The following is a 16,355-nucleotide window of genomic DNA, read 5'->3' on the forward strand; positions in this document are numbered from 1 at the left end:
GTGACTCAATGAATAGAGTGCTGGACTTAGAATTAGGAAGAACTGAGTTCAAATATGACCTCAGATACTTACTATCTATGGATCCATGAGCAAGACACTTAACTTTTCTCTGCATTAGTTTCCTCATCTGTAAAATGGGAATGGTACTATTACCATTACCTAAATACCTAAATACCATATCTGTTAGGAGTGTGAGGAGAAAATGAGATAATATTTGCAAAGTGTTATGTAAGCCTTAAAATACTATATAAAAGCTAACTATTATATTGGTTTGACTACAGCACAATACAGTGGGACTAGCTCAACTGAATGACCTTGAAGGTTCCTTACAACTTACTATGTACAAATCTGTAGACTTTGTGTCAGGAAAACTTGAGTTCCAATTCTGCCTCAGATACTTAAGTAACTGTGATTCTAGATACTTAAACACTTTTGACCTCATTTTCCTTATCTGTAAAATGGGATAATAACAGTTGCTATTCACAAAGTTGTTATGAGAAGTTGAGGTTTTTATATGGTACACACGAACACATATATATGTTTACATAGTGTTTATTCCTGTAAGTGCTATGTAAACCTTAAAGTACTACGTAAATTTTAGCTGTTATGACTCTATTGGCCTACCAAAATATTTTGTTTTGCAAAATGTGCATTATCTTACTCATTTTTACTACTGTAGTGTTTTACTAGTATTTCATATCTCTTTTTTCTTAAGATAAGCAAATACAAGCTTCTTTTCATAACAAATTGCCCTCAAAATCCTCCCTACATAGAATTTACATGAAATTCTAAATTAAAAATGAATAGGAGATGAACAATTTCATATGCCTTCTGATATCCATTGACCTTAATTTCATTTGAACTCTGGGTACATAGGGAAGTTTATAATTTACATTATTGCTTTAACCTAGGGGGCAATTAGGTAGAATAGTGGATAAAATGCTAGACCTGGAATCAGGAAGACCTGAGTCTTACTCCTGCCTCAGACACTAGCTGGCTGATCCTGGGCAAATCATTAAACTACTGTTAACCTAAATTCACTGATCTATAAAGTAAGAAGAATAATAGTACCTACTTCACAGGGTTGTTGTGAAGATCTCTTTCTCTCTCTCCCTCTCTCCATATATATACAGACACACACACACACACACACACACGTATGTACGTATAAAATACTATATAAGTTCTAGCTTAAATTATTAATATTATTATTAACCTTTGAAGTGCAGCTAAGAAAGAGTAAAAGTGATCTTCAAGAATTAATTGTTAAGGGGCAGTTAGGTGGTGCAGTGGATAGAGCACCAGCCCTGAATTCAGGAGGATCTGAGTTCATATCTGGCCTTCGACAACATAATATTTACTGGCTGTGTGACCCTGGGCAAGTCACTTAACCCCATTGCCTAGCAAAAAAAAAAAAACACACAAAAAAAACAATGTAAAAAAAAAAACCAAAACCAAAAATAAATTCCTCCTGGCTTAGGTTTAAAATGATGTTCTTTTAGGGACAGCCAGGTGGCACGGTGGATAGGACATTGACCCTGGAGTCAGGATGACCTGAGTTCAAATTTGGCCTCAGACACATAACACTTACTAGATGTGTGTGTGACCCTGGGCAAGTCACTTAACCATATTGCCTAGCGAAAAAAAGAAAAAAGAAAAGAAAAAAAAAAAGAATGAATTGCTAGGCTGAGAAATAAAATAATTTAGATGAAAATCATCAATGTGCACAGCTATGAATTTTATTTTATATATCGCATCAACAGAAATGTGGGGAGTGGGCAATCATTCCTTTCTTTCTTTGTAACAGATTGACAGAGAGATAGCAGAAGGACTTGAATCAGACTGGCAGTAGGTTTGAGTAAGGGTTAATTCTAGCTACCTCATTAGCTTTCCAGAGAAATTTAATAGGAAAGAGTACAAAATTTTAGGGAGGTCAACTTTTTTCCCTCTTGAAAATATAGAAAGAAGAGCTATTTGGCTTGTGAACTCTTTCTCTCTCTCTCTCTCTCTCTCTCTCTCTCTGAAGCTTGAAATTTCTGTATAAAACCATGCTTCCATGTGTTTCCATATTCCCCAGGAAGAGAGAGAAATGTTTTACATTTTGTTAACATATCCTTAATTTGTCATGGGCAGTGTTTCATTTTTTTCCTGCCTTGTAGTAGGGGAGCCTCCTGTCCCCAAAGAACATGATTTTGCAAAGCCAATGAAAGGAATTCTGTAGACTGCTGCCAAACATATCTCTGTCTGTAATAGACTCTTTAATTGCACAGATATTTTGAATCCAACAAAACTCTTCTCCATCTTAGGGGAGCTAGAGCAAAGGCCTTAGCTGGGGTTAGAAGCAGGGCTGGGTCAAGACATTTATGCTCCTAAAGTAAGATTTGAAAATTGCATCCCTTTGCTCCTGCCTATGGGGAGGCTCTGAGTCTTTATTTTAACAAATACAACTTGACTTGTTACAAAATAAATGCCTTCACCCAGGAGAGTGGACTTTTCTAGTATTCAAAATATGTATGTTTACAGAAAGTAATATGAAGGAGGATCCCTCATAGAATGCTCCCCATATGTTTCATTCCCTCCCCAGAGTGTTACTCTGTAGGTAGATACTTTCCTTCCTCAGGTTGAGAAGGGGTATTGTCTTCATTCCCATCTAACCCTATCTAATTTTGATGGTTGGCAGAAAACAAGAGGGGCGCTTTTCCATTCTTTATCATTAGTTAACTCCAAAATGGTATGTTGTCTATTGGGCATTTAATTGTGCAAATCAGCATGGCAAAAGATGTGTAGGGTTTAGTTGACAGTCTCACATCCAGGAAACTTACATGCATATACATGTTGTAACAGTGTTGCATTGACACCTTTGATAGAGACTTCCAAGTACTTTAGGCCTGTAACTTTGATTTGTAATTATGACTTGTTAGGAAAATGGCCTTCAGAGCTACACAAATTTTTGAAAAAATGTAAAGCAATACTTCAGTGTTACAAGTGGGGAAAGATACTATTGTGCAAGGAATTCAAGACTGCTGTCTATTTTTGATGGGTTACTGAAGAGACAGATTGGGGTCAGGATTCCCACTGTAGAACTTTTGTATTTAAATGTTCTGTTTGCCTCACTATTCTGGTGGATGATTTTTTTTAAGTGCCCTAAGAGTTGGGTTTTTTTTTGGAAAATTTATTTAAATATTTATTTTTAGTTTTCAGCATTGACTTCCACAAGATTTTGAGTTCCAAATTTTCTCCCCATCTCATCCCTCCCCCCACCCCAAAATGGCATGCATTCTGAATACCCCTTTCCCTAATCTGCCCTCTCTTCTATCTCATTCCCCCTTCTCTTATCCCCTTCCTCTTCTATTTTCCTGTAGGGCAGGATAGATTCTATACCCGATTTCCTGTTTTTCTGATTTCCCATTTGCATGTGAAAACAATTTTTTTTAACATTTGTTTTTAAAACTTTAGGTTCCAAATTTTCTCCCTTCCTCCCTCCCCAACCCCCCTCATTGAGAAGGCAAGCAACTCAATACAGGTTATACATGTGTAGTCATGTAAAACACTTATATAGCAGTCATGTGAAAAACTAACTATATTTCCTTTCATCCTATCCCACCCCATTTGTTCTATTCTCTCTTTTGACACTGTCCCTCCTCAGAAGTGTTTGCTTCTGATTACCACCCCCATCTGTCCTCCCCTCTATCATCCCGCCCCTTACCCCCTTCCCCTCTATTTCCCTGTAGGGTTAGATAGATTTCCATACCCGATGGAGTGTGTGTGTTATTCCCTCCTTAAGCCAAATCCGATGAGAATAAGATTCACTCATTCCTTCTCACCTTCCCTTACTTCCCCTCCACTGTAAAAACTTTTTCTTGTCTGTTTTATGTGAGATAATATACTCCATTCTACCTCTGCCTTTCTCCTTCTCCCAGTATAATCCTCTCTCACCCCTTGATTTTATTTTTAGATATCATCTCTTCATCTTCAACTCACCCTGTGCCCTCTATCTACCTACCTACCTATCTATCTATCTATCTATCTATCTAGACATATATATATTTTCCCTCCAACTGCCCTAATACATGCAAAGGTCTTATGAGTTACAAATATCATCTTTCCATGTAGTAATGTAAACAGTTTAATTTTAATAAGTCCCTTAAGATTTCTGTTTCCTATTTACCTTTTCATGCTTCTCTTGAGTCTTGTATTTCAAAGTCAAATTTTCTATTCAGCTCTGGTCTTTTCATCAAGAATGCTTGAAAGTCCTCTATTTCACTGAATGTCCATTTTCCCCCCTGAAGGATTATACTCAGTTTTTCTGGGTAGGTGATTCTTGGTTGTAATCCTATTTCCTTTGATCTCTGGAATATCATATTCCAAGCCCTCCAATACTTTAATGTAGAAGATGTTGTGTTATCATGATTGTGTTTCCACAGTACTTGAATTATTTCTTTCTGGCTGCTTGCAATATTTTCTTCTTGACCTAGGAACTCTGGAATTTGGCTATAATATTCCTAGGAGTTTTCCTTTTGGGATCTCTTTCAGGAGGTGATCAGTGGATTCTTTCAATTTCTATTTTGCTCTCTGGTTCGAGAATATCAGGGCAGTTTTCCTTGATAATTTCTTGAAAGATAATGTTTAGGCTCTCTTTTTGATCATAGCTTTAAGATAGTCCAATAATTTTTAAATTATCTCTCCTGTATCTATTTTCCAGGTAAGTTGTTTTTCCAATGAGATATTTCGCATTGTCTTCTATTTTTTCATTCCTTTGGTTTTGTTTTACAATGTCTTGATCTCTCATGAAGTCACTAGCTTCCATTTGCTCCATTCTAATTTTTAAGGAAGTATTTTCTTCAGTGAGCTTTTGGACTTCCTTTTGCATTTGGCCAATTCTGCTTTTGAAGGCATTTTTCTCCTCATTGGCTTTTTGGACCTCTTTTGCCATTTGGGTTATTCTATTTTTTAAGGTATTATTTTCTTCAGTATTATTTTGGGTCTCCTTTAGCAAGCTGTTGACTCTTTTTTTCATGATTTTCTTGCATCACTCTCATTTCTCTTCCCAGTTTTTTTTCTTTACTTCTCTTACTTGCTTCTCAAAATCCTTTTTGAGCTCTTCCATGGCCAGGGACTGATTCATATTTTTCTTGGAGGCTTTGGATGTAGAAGCTTTGACTTTGTTGTCTTCTTTTGGTTCTATGTTTTGATCTTCTTTGTCAACAAAGTAAGATTCTATGGTCTGACTTTTTTTTGTGCTGTTTGCTCATGATCCCAGCCAATTACTTGAGTTTTAAACTTTTTGTTAATGTAGGGGTCTGCTTCCAGTGTAGAGAATATACTGTCCCAAGCTTTGGGGGTTTTGTGCAGCTATTTTCAGAGATACTTCTAGGGACCTGTAAATTTTCAGTTCTTCCTTATGATCAAAGGTGAGGTGTTTACTCCTTTCCTGGCCTGTTATCTGGTCTGTCATTGGCCACAAGCACTCTTTTCTACCTTGGAATGAGGGGGATTCCCTCTCCACTGCCACCACAAGCTCCACCGTGCCAGTACTCCTCCTTTCCTCACGACTGCCACCTAGAACTACAACGCAGATCCAAGCATGGGCAAAGCAAGAGAATTCTACCTCAGCACCAGCAAAGAGATCCCTGCAATCCCCTTCTGATCAGCTGCTTGATTGCCCCCTCTGTCTGTGGGCTGAGTCCCCCTGGAAGCAGCTGCCTCCAGGACTGGGGCTGGGACTGTAGTATCACTGTAGTTGATAGAACTTTCCTACTGACCTTCTAAGTTATCTTGGTGTTTGTGAGTTGAGAAGTCTGGAATCTGCCACAGCTGCCTGTGATTCAGTCCCCTGAGGCTTACTCCAGGATCCCTGAGGCCTGGTCTTTGCTGGTGTGGCCCATGCTGAATTGTGCTCCTCTCCCAGCCTGGCACAAGAGACCTTTCCTGCTGACCTTCCAGGTTGTCTTGGGCTGGAAATTGGTTTCACTCTGTCTTTTTGTAGGTTCTGCTACTCTAGAATTTGTTTAGAGCCATTTTTTACAGGTATTTGGATGGGTTTGGGAAAGAACTCAAGCAAGTCACTACTTTTACTCTGCCATCTTGGCTCTGCCCCCTGGTGGGTGATTTTTACAAAGGATAAACACTCTATCTACATGACCCATGGCCAGCCATATTAGATCACAATGGTCTCATTTTATGCTTATAATAATCCTATGAGAGAGATGCTACAGGTCTTAATATTTTGACTTTGCTGATTAGGAAGCAGCCCGAGAGAGATTAAGTTATTTACTACTATTATATGGTTAGTTAATTATTTAAAGCAGGATTTGAATCCAGGTCTTCCTGACTCTAGACTGTTAGAGTGGAAGGAGACCTTAGAGACCATGTAGTTGATCATCATAATTTAAAAGATAAAAAAAATTGAGGTTCAGATAAATGAAATGAATTTTGTGGCTAGATCACAGGTGCCCTAACTCCAAGGAAAGCAAAAGCTAGCTAGCAAGAAATGATTAGTAAACTAATCTTTTTTTTTCTTTGAGAACTGTGGCTTATCTTATATCATGGTTTTAATATGAAGAGATAAAATGAGTTTTAGATCTTAGCTATTTATATATAATAATAAAATATTTTACTGGACTGTACACAACATGAAGGCAGTTACTGTGACTTATAAAAATTTTGTATTTCCCCTTTGAATATTTTGCAAACAATAGGCACTTTATAAATATTTTTGAGTTAAATTAAAAATGTCTTCATCCTAAAACACACTACTTTGTCCTTATTTTGAAGTTGCTAAACTTTTCTAATTTGCTAGTTAATGTAACACAGGTGTCACTCATCTCTGGAACCTTTTGTTATTCAAGTTCATTGTATGATGTTTTGAGTAATCATAATTATGTAGATATGGTTCAATTCTCTAATCTGGTTCACATTGTGTTATAAACCAGGCAGAACCTGTATTTCTAATCACAAACCATTTAATTAAGATATAATAGGAAGGCAAGTCATGAGGCCAAATAACTAGGTAAAAGAATCATTCTTAACCTCCTAAATAGTTTTGTATAAATCTGTCTTCCTGAAGACACTTCATCAATCATAATCCTTGCCTAGAGTCCCCACTAGTCTCCAGCCATTCAGAGAGCCTCCTTGAAATGGAGCCAGAGAATTTCTCCTGAAGAGTAATGTTCTCATTTTCCCAAGCATCTTGGGAAATGAAGTTCTAGAGGCTCTTCTCTACACTAAAATTCCTCACAAGTTTAAGCTGAAATTTTGATTTTAGATTGAGTATATACACTAAATAGAGAAGTCTTGTGCAGTTGCTCTTAAAAAATGCTCAATCTCCTAACTGAATTTTCACTGACTATCCCTTATGCTTAGAATTCTCTCCCTCCTTGTCTACACTTTCTGGCTTCCATGGCTTTCTTCAAGTCTCAGCTAAAATCCTATCTTCTGAAAGAATCCTTTCCTGGTCACCCTTAATGTTAGTGTTTTCCCTTAGGTTATCTCCAATTTATTCTGTCTACAACTTGCTTGTACTTACTATTATTGTTGTTATTATTGTTATTATTATTATTATTATTATTACATTTTGTATCCCGAATTAGATTGTGAGCTCATTGAGGGTAAGGAAAAATTTTGCCTTTCTTTTTTAGTAGGTACTTAATCAGTGCTTGTTGACTTGATTTATTAAGAAATTAGAGACCGTGATATTTTGCTTTTCTGTGACACTGTGTCCAGTGTCACACAGGTGTGTATCTATGCCCTAGTTTCCTAATGTTTCAGATGGAGATAGAATATCTTTGGCCTGTTTCATTGGATTATTGAAAGGCTCCAATGAGATAATGGGTATGAAAGCCCGCTTGGAAATATGGAATGCTTATATGAATGGAATGCATTGTCATTATAAGAGAATGGTTTAATGCCAGAGATAGAAACTGTTTACCCAGAATTAACACATTTTTCAAAATACCTACAATATAAGATGACAGACAAAGCATTTAATCTATCTCTGCTAAGAGATGGGGACACAAAAAAAGCAAGCAAGATAGTCTTTGTCTTCAGGGAACTTACATACTAATGGAAGAAGAAAATACATAATGGGGAGCTGGGAGGTAGGAAGAGGAAAAGTACTATGATCTCAGAACATAATGAAAATGGTACACCCTGGTGTGCAAAATACTAACTTTAGGTGGTTAGTGCTGCCAATTCAAAGGGATCAGGATAGGAACTACATCTTTGACTTATTACTATAGAGTATTTTTAGATGAGGAAACTATGTACTGATGGAGTATTGCTTATAGTCTACTGATGTGTATGGTCTACATATACTTTATTGATGCAGTAGTGCTTACAGTCTTAGAGAATTGTGCTGAAAGACTGCCTTGCAGCAGAGTTTTTTGCAATATTGTTGGAAAAGAGAGATGCATTTCCTTTAAAGGATCTCCTCTTTAATAAGCCTTATAGATTATCTAAGTAATATTAACTAATTATCTAAGTAATATTATTTAAGTAATTAAGTAATATTATCTAGGTGATATTAAGATTAACGTCCTTCTCTTGCAGATTCCTGTGCTTCTCAACTTGAGCCAAGATCCCGAAGTCAGTCTCCCTGTTAAGCCGCTCATCTTTTCGCTGGCCATAGGAGCCTGCCTTGGAGGTGAGGAGGCTTTTTTATTGCATTTGTGGGAAAAGACATATTCCAAAGTTTGCTTTAGTCACTTCTACTGTCGACTGGAGGCAGCTAGGGGTACAGTGGATAGAATGTCTACCTAGATCCAAGACTCGAGTTCAAATCCAGCCTCACGTATTTACTAGCTATATAACCCTGGGCAAATTACTTAACCTTTGTCTGGCTCGGTTTCTTCATTTGTAAAATGGGGATAATAATAGCACCCATTTCCCAGGGTTGTTTTAAGAATCAAATAAGATAATATATGTAAAAAGTGGTTAGCACAGTGCTTGGCACACAGTAGGCTATATAAAAGCTTAATCCCTTCTCTTCCCAGTTGGTAATCAAAAGTTAGTTGGCATGAAGTGGAAAATAAACTTAGAAAAGACTTTATGATATTGCTACCATGGGTAGATCATTGCATATTTGAATAAACACAAATCTAGGGATGGTAACAGTCACTTCTTTGAAGACCATTTCTGTGTATTATTTGAGAAAATTTAAAAGAACTCAGGTGAAAATGAAAGTGCTCAGGAAAGAAGATGTGATGTAGGAAAGGGGGAGGAAGAGGTACATTTCGCTTGTGTGAACATGTAACCTGGGGAGCTCATTGTTACAGTCCTGAAGTCAGTTTTCGCAAAAACTATTTACAGTCTGGCATTTAGAATGAGTTCCTGAATTTGAGCCAAAGCCTTAGTTTTATTTAATTTAATTTATTTTATTTTTGAAATAGTCTCTCTTCTTTGAGACCATGGAGTAAGTAGTTGGTGTCTAGAAAGGAGTCAAGGGTGACACAATAGTGGGAAATTTGAGTGATTAGAAGGATCTTGATGTGCTCAAGAGTAATAGGGAAGTTTGGAAGAGTAGGGAATTTGGAGTGAATTCTGTTCTGGATATGCTGAGTTTGAGATGTCTATGGGACATCCAATTTGAAATGTCTAATAGGGAGTTGGTGATGCAGAACTAACTCTCAGAAGAGAGACTAGGACTGGATAAATAGATCTGGGAATCATCTGCATGGAAATGATAATTGGATCTATGGGAGCTGAAGAGATAAGCAAGTTAGAAAGTATACTGAGAAAAGAGAAGAGGGCTTGGGAAAGAGCTTTGGTGGACAACCACAGTTAGTGAGGATGACAAGATCAGGATCCCACACAAGAGGCTGAGAAACAGCAGTCAGACGAGAAAAAAAGGAGAGAGTAGAGTCATTAAAACCCAGAGAAGAGGAAGTATCCTGAAGGAGAAGGTGATCAAGTGTAAGATGCTGCAGAGTCAAGAAGGATGAGGACTGAGAAAAGACAATTAGACTTAGCAATTAGGAGGTCATTAGTAACAGGAGAGAACAGTTTCAGTTGAATGATGAGGTCGGAAGCTAGATTGCCTACATTTTAAAGCAGAATTCTTAACCTTTCTTTCTTTCTTTTTTTTTTTTGTTCCAGTATATGGGTCCCTTTGGCAGTCTGGTGAAATCTATGGGCCCTTCTTCAGAATAATTTTTTTTTAATATAAAGTAAAATAAACAAAATTGCAAAGGAAACTAAGTCTATTGAAATATACTTATCAAGGTAATTTCAAAAAAAATACCATGGGCCCCAAGTTGAGAAACCAAGATCTAGAACAAGATTTGTTCTTGTGAAGTTTGGATTCAGTGAAAGGGCAACACTTGAGGACCTAGAGGGCCACATGTGGCCTTGGGGCAGCAGGCCTCACCCCTGATCTAGATCAAGCTGCTAATTTTTTTTTTAGGTGATACAAATGAAGCCTATAATAGTTTAATGACTTGCCTGAGGTCACAAGCTAGTAAGCAGCAGAACATATTTAAACCCATATTTAAACTTCAAATCCAACTGTCTTTCCACTGCACTACAACAGTCTGTGTTATAGTCCTAAGATCTGGAATAGAAAGACTGAAGCTCTTTCAGCAGAGTAATTATATAGGTTGGAAAAAAAAGATGTGGGAGAGGGGTGACAGAGATTTTAAATTAAGGATAATTCGATTGTGAAGTTTCAAGCACTATGCTAGGTTATAAGAAGGGCAAAGAAAGATTTTATTACCTATGTGTCTCTGGACAAGTCACTTAACTTCTCTGTGCCATATTTGGAAGGAGAAATGGATAAAGAAATTTGGAGACACCACTTTGCCAGGACCACGTTCAAAGACAACAGAGTTTAGTTTTACTCTTTTGTTCCTTTGACTCCTGATTGGCTGATTGTGTACTCCAGTGCATTTGTGGAGATTCATTTAGCAGTATCTGCTGAGGATCTTAAACAAAGGCTTTTGGTAAATTGCAAGCTTTTATTGTTATAATCAGGTCTTTAGGCAAGGTTTGACAAGAAAGGTATTTTTTTTAATTTGTTTGCTTTGACTTTTGTTATTCATTGGTTTATGTCTCTGACATTTGGATGAATGGATGCTTTTATTCAGTTTATCTCTTTGTTTAAAGGAGGCTGATAATGGCTATAGAAACTTAGAAATATTTCTATTAGAAACACTTCTATTTGTTTGAGATACTCAATTCAAGAATTTTTGTTGTTGAATTGTTTTAGTCATATCTGACTCTTCATGACTCCATTTTTGGGGTTTTCTTGACAAAGATAAGGTAATAGTTTACCATTTCTTTCTCCACCTCATTTTATAGTTGAGGAATGGAGGCAGAATAAATTGACTTGCTCAGGGTCACATGGTTAGTAAGCATATGAGGCCAGATTTGAACTCAAGGAGTCTATCTGATTCCAAGCCCAGTGCTCTACACACTGCATCACAGAGCTGCCTATTCAAGAATTAGAGATTTTGTTAAAACTCCTATTATCCAAGAGGTAACAACAGCAGAGATGAAGAAATACTCCTTGCAGAATATTCTCAAATAAATAAACTGCAAATGAAGAAAATGGAGCCAGGTCTGGTTCAAAATGCTCCTCCTAGCCACCTGCTGGCCCCTATCTTTGTAATACTTCAGAATCCAAAGAATGTTTGCAAGTGCCAAGTGAGTGGTTTTAACATGGGCCATTTTGTACAGCTAAGAACCTGACCCAAGTTTGATGCTACTAAACACTTGATGGTTGGGCCCATTTTGGAAACAGCTGCTCTAGGATTTATCAGCAGTGAAGTCCCCCTTTCTCAACATCTTTCCCACCTGGTGTATTTAGTCAACATATTGTAGTCCCTGCTAGAGCAGATGCAGTTATACTTGGTGATAATTCCCTCTGTTGGCAGCCCTCCTTTCTACTGGCTGAGTGGTTTGAGTTTACTCTGACCTTTGAAAATTGTACCTATTCTGAAATACCATCTACTGATTAAATTATGATTGATTTCCTAGTCAGCCTTCAAACGATGTGGCTATTCTGTCAAATTCCCATGTGTATGAAGATGGAGGGAGCTGGGCTGACTCAAAACCATTTTGTTTCCCTCTTTCTTAAATTAGTTAAGTCTTGTGGAAATAAGTCTAAATGGAATTAAATATAGGGTCCTGACAGTCACTTAGAATGGAATGTAATAACAATAATGAACTGATTTGGACTAGAATATAATAATAATATTTGATGTATATGCACATAGTGCTTTAAAGTTTGTGAAATGCTTCTGTGATAATGATATATAAAATAATATTTGAGATGATGAATATTTAAGAATGAATAGAAGAATACCCTGGAGATTAAATCAAAGCTATTATTCAGTATTTAGGATTTATTTTCCACATCTTGACCATATATGGTTTTAGGCAGTCCATCAAATATAACTTTCCACGCTGAATTTGTATAAGGGTTAAGAATAACTCAGGAGGCAGGAATCTCTATTAAAAGCTCATTTCTTTGGACATATATAGTAGCTTGAATGACAGGCTTTTTGACTTACATGTGGTAGAGCAGGTACCTAGAGTTAGTTTTCATGTTTTCTGTCAAATGGGAGGATATTGTCCTAGAAGGACAGAATATATTACCTTCAGTAAGAACTAAGAATTTGTCATTATGATCGTGTCTTGGGCAGTCATTGGCAGGGTAGACTGCGTTTTCTTTTTATAAATGTTCGTCCAAAGCAGACTTGAAAATAGTTTTAGGAAATGTACTTGTCCTGTTCACAGTTCTGTATGTTGTCTCCCAATATATACGTACCCTATACATAGCCTTAGGGCATATTTAGGTACACATGCATTTACCTGCCTATCACTTTTATGGAAACTGACAAGCTTGGAAGCAGGAGTCCTACAAGGCAGAGGGTAGAGTGGTAATTGGTGAACAGAGGTTTGTTGTTTAGTCATTACAATCATGAATGATTCTTTGTGACCCTATTTTTGGTGTTTTCTTGGCAAAGATACTGAAGTGGTTTGCCATTTCCTTCTCTAACTCATTTTACAAATGAGAAACTGAGGTAAACAGGGTTAAGTGATTTATCCAGGGTCACACAGCTAGTGTTTAACATTGGATTTGGAATTGGGAAGATGAGTCTTCCTGAGTCCAAACCCAGTATTCTTTCCCCTATGCCACCTAGTCGTCCCAGCGAACAGGGATAGTGGACTTTAATTGGGGTATATTGGCACTTGCACAAGGATAATAGCTAGCTAGTATTTACACAGCTTTTTGAGGTTTGAAAAGCCCTTTACATGTATTATTTAATTTGGACTTTACAACATCTTGTGAGGCTTTTGATATTATCCTCATTTACTGATGAGGAAACTGAGGATGGGAAAACTTGAGTAGGTTGCCCAGAGTTACAGAGCTATCTAAAAACTGTAAGGACTTTTTATAAGAGTGGCTTTCAAGGCATATTTGAACCAGATAGTAAGGATAATTTTTGACAGCTATAGGGAAGAACAGAAGTGCCTCTACTTCATAGAAAAATAAAGTTAGATAATAACAATGATAGTGCACATTTTAATAGCATTTTTAAAGTTTTCAAAAAGCTTTGGCTTTTTAGTTATTCTAGTTAGATCTCTTAACTCATGGAGATAATTACCCTAAGAAGTAAATCTCCTCTTTAACATCCATGAAATGGTTATTTAGCTTCTCTCTGAACACTGATGGTCAGGGCTTGACTATTTCTCATGGCTGCTCCTTCTATTTAGGAACAGCTTATCATTGAAGCTATTTCTTTTGAAATGTGTTGAAATCTGCTTTCATGTAACTGATGGTGATGGTGATGATGATGATGATTGCTTCCTAGCATTTGTATAGAATATAAATATAGGTTTGCAAATTGTGATACATATGTCAACTCAAGTGATCTTCACAACAACTCTGCAAGGAAAGTGATATTATTATCCCCATTTTACAGATGAAGAACTTGTAACTGAGAGGGGATAAATGACTTGCCCAGGGTCACATAGCTAATAAGCATCTGTGGCAGGATTCAAACTCAAGTCTTCCTAACTCTAAGTCCTATGCTCTATCCACTGTGTCACCTAGCTGTCTACCAATAGAATCATAAACTTTTGCAACTTGTAGCTACCAGCCATCCCATAGTCACCCAGCTCATTGGCAGCCATGCCTCACTTAGAATCATGTATCTTTCCCTCCAGCCTAGTTCTTTTTGTACTACAGATTTATTTGTCATGAGATCATGGACCTTCAGAGTTGTGAAAGACTTTTAGAGGACATCAAGGCCAACCATTACACACAAATAGCCCATATAATGTCCCTACATATTGGTCATTGAAATAAGAAGCTTCTGCTTGAAGATGCCTCTCCGCTACCTCCCCCCCAACAGTGAGAAGAGCCCACTAATGTCTGACCTGTTTCATTCTGCTTTGGGACAACTCCAGTTGTTAAGTTTTTCTCTGTACAGATCCCAACTCTGCCTTACTTTTACCTTCTACTCGTTACTCCCATTTCTGTCTTCTGGAGCACAGCAGAATGAGACTTATCCCTATTCTACATGATAACCCTTCAACTATTTGGAGATAGTTATTGTATTTTCTCTACTCCAGGCTAATTAACACTGGTTCTTTTAAATATATGTGTGTGTATGTGTATACCTGTATATATATATGTGTACATATTAGTCAGAGATATATAAAGATATCAATATGTAATTTTGAGGATCTCCACTATCTGGTTATTTCTTTAGGTCAGTTTTTAAGTTATCAATGCTCTTTACAAAATGTGGCAACCATAACTAAACACAGTATTCCATATGTGGTCTACCTGCTAATCTAGGGTCTGTGAACTTGTGTTTTTAAATATCTGATACCTATATTTCAACATAATTGGTTTTCTTTATAACCCTATGTGTTTTATTTTATTATAAAAACATCATGAGAAGGGGTTCATAGATTTCATCAAACTATCATAAGGGTAAATGACACACAAAAAGATCAAGAACCCCTGCTCTAGAGGAATAGGAAATAGGAGCAGGAAACAGAAACAGTGCTTTTTCTTTCTGAAATGGAATAGGCCATGTGTTGATACCCCACCTGGTTGGCCTCTGAGTTAATCTTTAAATTCTTACTCATTTTTATGTCATCCTAAACCTCCACATATTTTGTAGATTAGAATCTTTATTTTTACTGGAGGAAGAGGCTATACTTTGTGAGATGTTTTCTGTTTATTGCCAGGCAGGGCCCTTAGGCTTCTATCTGTGTGATATGATTTCTGAGAAAATTACTTCGAAGCCTATCTGATACTAGAAAATCTTCTAACAAAAGACAAAGCTTTTCTTTCTACATTCAGAAAGAGGCTTAAAATACCATTATCTCTGGTAAAGCTAGCATTTGGGTCTAAATTTATGCTAAGTTTTATTTAATTGACTAAGAGCATTTCCTAGATTCGGAGGGACAACAGAGGATAAAGAATGAGGTAGGTATCTTGAAGAAGGGATGAAGAGGAGCAAGGAACTGATATTGTTGTAGATAAAGATTGCCTAATTTGCCGTTGAGCCCAGGAACATTTTATTGCTAAGGAAATTTGGTTAATAATATAATATTGGGTTGCATTAAAGTATAGTACCCACTAATTAAAGTATAATGATATAAAGCTTATCTGATAATATTAGAAATTCATTTAATGAAAGACAAAGCCTTTTTTCCCCCAAGCAGAAAGAGGCCAAAAAATGCTGAAACCCCTGGTAAAGCTAGCACTTGGGCTTAAATGTACACTAAACTGTATTTAATTGACTGACTCAAAGTTTTTCCCAAATTTAATAGAGGAGGAACAAAGGCTAGAGAATGGTGTGGGCATCTTAAAGAAGAGATGAAGAGGGACAAGGAATTGGCATTGCTTTATATAAAGATTGACTAATTTACAATTGAACTTAGGGGCATTTTATAAAAAGTAAACTCTGTTGCTAATATATTCTTGAGTTGCATTAAATGAAATATTAATGCCCAGAGAAACACCATCCTATTGCATTCTATCCTGTATGGATTACATGCAGAAGATTATATCCATTCCCTGATGCCACATGTTAGAGGGGATATTGACATTCAGAGAGGGCATTCACAAAAGCCCTAATCTGAGTCTTCATGATTTGGAGAGCATCTTAGGTTCTTAAAGAGTATGCCAGGGAAACACAAACTCAGGCACATTCTATCAAGCTGGAAAAGCATTGAATATGGTCCCAGTGACAGACCGTATCTTCTATCCAAGGTTATAGACAATCTCATTGCCAGTAGGTTGGCCACTAGATCATAAATTCTTTAACTGTGTAAACCCATGAAACAGTATGCCCCTCAGCTCTATATGATTTGTCTATGCTTCCACAGTGATAATT

At 36.9% G+C, this 16,355-nt stretch overlaps 1 protein-coding gene across 1 annotated transcript in view; it reads left to right on the forward strand.

Moving 5' to 3' along the window:
• The window catches only part of OCA2 (OCA2 melanosomal transmembrane protein), a 556,217-nt gene that overhangs the window by 363,940 nt on the left and 175,922 nt on the right, over window positions 1–16,355 (forward strand). The window contains exon 21 of the mRNA XM_027856659.1: window positions 8,548–8,641. Coding sequence (XP_027712460.1) covers window positions 8,548–8,641 — 94 coding nt within the window. The remainder of the gene's footprint in view (window positions 1–8,547; window positions 8,642–16,355) is intronic.

The sequence above is a fragment of the Vombatus ursinus genome, unplaced genomic scaffold (assembly GCF_900497805.2).
Source record: "Vombatus ursinus unplaced genomic scaffold, bare-nosed wombat genome assembly UNPS02011591.1, whole genome shotgun sequence".
NCBI classification, from domain to species: domain Eukaryota; kingdom Metazoa; phylum Chordata; class Mammalia; order Diprotodontia; family Vombatidae; genus Vombatus; species Vombatus ursinus.